The sequence below is a fragment of the Diaphorina citri genome, unplaced genomic scaffold, assembly GCF_000475195.1.
Source record: "Diaphorina citri unplaced genomic scaffold, Diaci psyllid genome assembly version 1.1 scaffold9204, whole genome shotgun sequence".
Taxonomy (NCBI): Eukaryota; Metazoa; Arthropoda; class Insecta; order Hemiptera; family Psyllidae; genus Diaphorina; species Diaphorina citri.
Window position 1 is genome coordinate 1 of NW_007386578.1, and position 2,486 is coordinate 2,486.

General features: G+C 40.3%; 1 protein-coding gene across 3 annotated transcripts; it reads left to right on the plus strand.

Annotated features, from left to right (window-relative positions):
- Nucleotides 1-26: 26 nt before the first annotated feature.
- LOC103522550 (mitoferrin-1) lies at nucleotides 27-1,499 on the plus strand. 3 transcript variants are annotated; one of them, XM_026832635.1, is made up of 4 exons: nucleotides 27-139; nucleotides 673-896; nucleotides 973-1,018; nucleotides 1,095-1,499. In XM_026832635.1, the coding sequence occupies exons 1-3, from the start codon at nucleotides 47-49 to the stop codon at nucleotides 974-976; spliced, it is 321 nt and encodes a 106-aa protein (XP_026688436.1). In that variant the 5' UTR covers nucleotides 27-46; the 3' UTR covers nucleotides 977-1,018; nucleotides 1,095-1,499. The 3 variants fall into 3 exon arrangements, 2 of the variants coding, with proteins under 2 accessions (XP_026688436.1, XP_008485873.2); XR_001809860.2 differs by having other exon boundaries at nucleotides 673-1,140; nucleotides 1,217-1,499; XM_008487651.3 differs by having other exon boundaries at nucleotides 973-1,499.
- Nucleotides 1,500-2,486: the final 987 nt, after the last annotated feature.

A 2,486-nucleotide genomic window follows, 5' to 3' on the forward strand; every position in this document is an offset into this window, starting at 1 on the left:
AAGTGTAAAACACCAATAATATCTAGATAATAATCCGATAGCTCATATGATGAGCGGTGCTATATCGGGAGGTGTAGCCGCGGCTATTACCACGCCTCTAGATGTATGTAAGACTTTCCTCAACACACAACAGTCCAAGGTAAGTGTAAACATTGGTCTATAAATCCAAACTAATCAGAATCTAAATCATGAATTATTTATGGTTAAGCTGAAATTCTTCACTCATTTATTAATTCTATCAATTCTTTTCACTCCCGTAATGTCGTCGCTGGTCGCTACTCGATTAAAGTAATAATAATAGTGCTTATTTATACTGCTCGCATAGGACATGAAAAGTCCCTTTACTCCAGCAGTAGGCTACTACTATATACAATTGTGCTCAAATTGTATTGATAAAATTTCATACCTCGGCTGGGATTGGACCCACGCTCTCCTGTTTACCAGGCGAGCGTCTTGACCACTACACCACCGAGGCAGGTTAAAGTAGCTGCTGAATCGTCCTCATGAGGCTGAGGGCACCCTGAACTTGCAAAGAGCCAAAAATTTTAACTTTGACCCCGTCGACAATCGCATCCGGGGCCTATTGCGATACGGCCACCCACTCGGCCACGGAAGTTGCCTTTGAGATAATATTCTAACTTGCTTCTCTCTCTCTCCATCTCTTTCCCACAGGAGAAAATCTCGGGTCTGTTCGGGGCAATTCGTTCCGTGTACAAGCTCGGAGGTCCGCTCGGGTTTTTCCGTGGTCTCCAGGCGCGTGTCCTCTATCAAATGCCGTCTACCGCCATCTGCTGGTCCACGTATGAACTATTCAAGTATTTGCTCACAGTGAGCGCTTTACCATTGACAGATGAAGAATCAGAGTCCGCTAGCAATAGAATATTACCGCTACGAAGGTGAGTGGCTATAGATATTAGTAATAGAGCTATCTGTATGAACTATTCAAGTATTTGTACGCATTACCATTGACAGATGAAGAATCAGAGTCCGCTAGCAATAGAATATTACCGCTACGAAGATGAGTGGCTATAGTTATTAGTAATAGCGCTATCTGTATGAACTATTCAAGTATTTGTACGCATTACCATTGACAGATGAAGAATCAGAGTCCGCTAGCAATAGAATATTACCGCTACGAAGGTGAGTGGCTATAGATATTAGTAATAGAGCTATCTGTATGAACTATTCAAGTATTTGTACGCATTACCATTGACAGATGAAGAATCAGAGTCCGCTAGCAATAGAATATTACCGCTACGAAGATGAGTGGCTATAGTTATTAGTAATAGCGCTATCTGTATGAACTATTCAAGTATTTGTACGCATTACCATTGACAGATGAAGAATCAGAGTCCGCTAGCAATAGAATATTACCGCTACGAAGATGAGTGGCTATAGTTATTAGTAATAGCGCTATCTGTATGAACTATTCAAGTATTTGTACGCATTACCATTGACAGATGAAGAATCAGAGTCCGCTAGCAATAGAATATTACCGCTACGAAGATGAGTGGCTATAGTTATTAGTAATAGCGCTATCTGATGTATATCCATTACAAGTTCTATGACTTTCTTATTGGTTTGGGGCATCTAGGTTTAATTTTGCAGGGAGAGTTACAATAGTCCATCAGCATTACAGACAGTATTTTATACAAATATAACAGATAAACTGACTTTGATTAAGATGAGAGATTTCACACTCAGGATTAGTAATATCAGATTTCAGTGCAGTGGTTAGCGCGGTGGACTTCGCATCTGGAGGTTAGTGGTTCGAGTCCAAGTCAAGTCATAAAATTTAGGAATTTTATACAAATATAACAGATAAACTGACTTTGATTAAGATGAGACATTTCACACTCAGGATTAGTATAAATATCAGATTTCAGTGCAGTGGTTAGCGCGGTGGACTTCGCATCTGGAGGTTAGTGGTTCGAGTCCAAGTCAAGTCATAAAATTTAGCTTTGTAAGTTGAGCGCGAAACAATATTTGTGACAAACATTTAACACAATTAAAATTCCTTTTTCCTTTTCCTAAAGTTGCCTTATACCTATATTGATTGAGTTAGTTTGTTCTTCTAAGGTACCGGTATTTAAATTAGTTTACTTTGTGTGCATGTGTGTGTGTGTGGGTGTGCGTGTGCGTGCGTGTGTGTGTGCGTGTGTGTGTGTGCGTGTGTGTGTGTGAGCGTGTGTTGTGTTGAGTTGTGTTGCGTTGTGTGTGTGGTGTGCGCGCGTGTGTGTGGTGTGCGTGCGTGTGTGTGTGTACACTTGACTGACATGGCCACCTGTCCTCCCCGTACATCCCTTCAAACCTCACTATAGCATCCATCTCACCTCCATCACTAATCTATTCCTCATCTCTCCTTCTCATTATTATTATTATTTTTTTTTTCTTTTTTTTTTATAATCAAGCAAGGTCTACCTTATTATGTATTGTACAATGTTAAACCCATAAAATACACGAGACCTTGTTTAGACTGCTGGGGT

What these genes read in the sequence shown, in the direction of transcription:
- LOC103522550 (XM_008487651.3), top strand. Translation starts at nt 47, where the DNA reads ATGATGAGCGGTGCTATATCGGGAGGTGTAGCCGCGGCTATTACCACG. An exon ending in TCAACACACAACAGTCCAAG is followed by an intron (nt 140 to 672) that starts GTAAGTGTAAAC and finishes TCTTTCCCACAG; the next exon opens with GAGAAAATCTCGGGTCTGTT.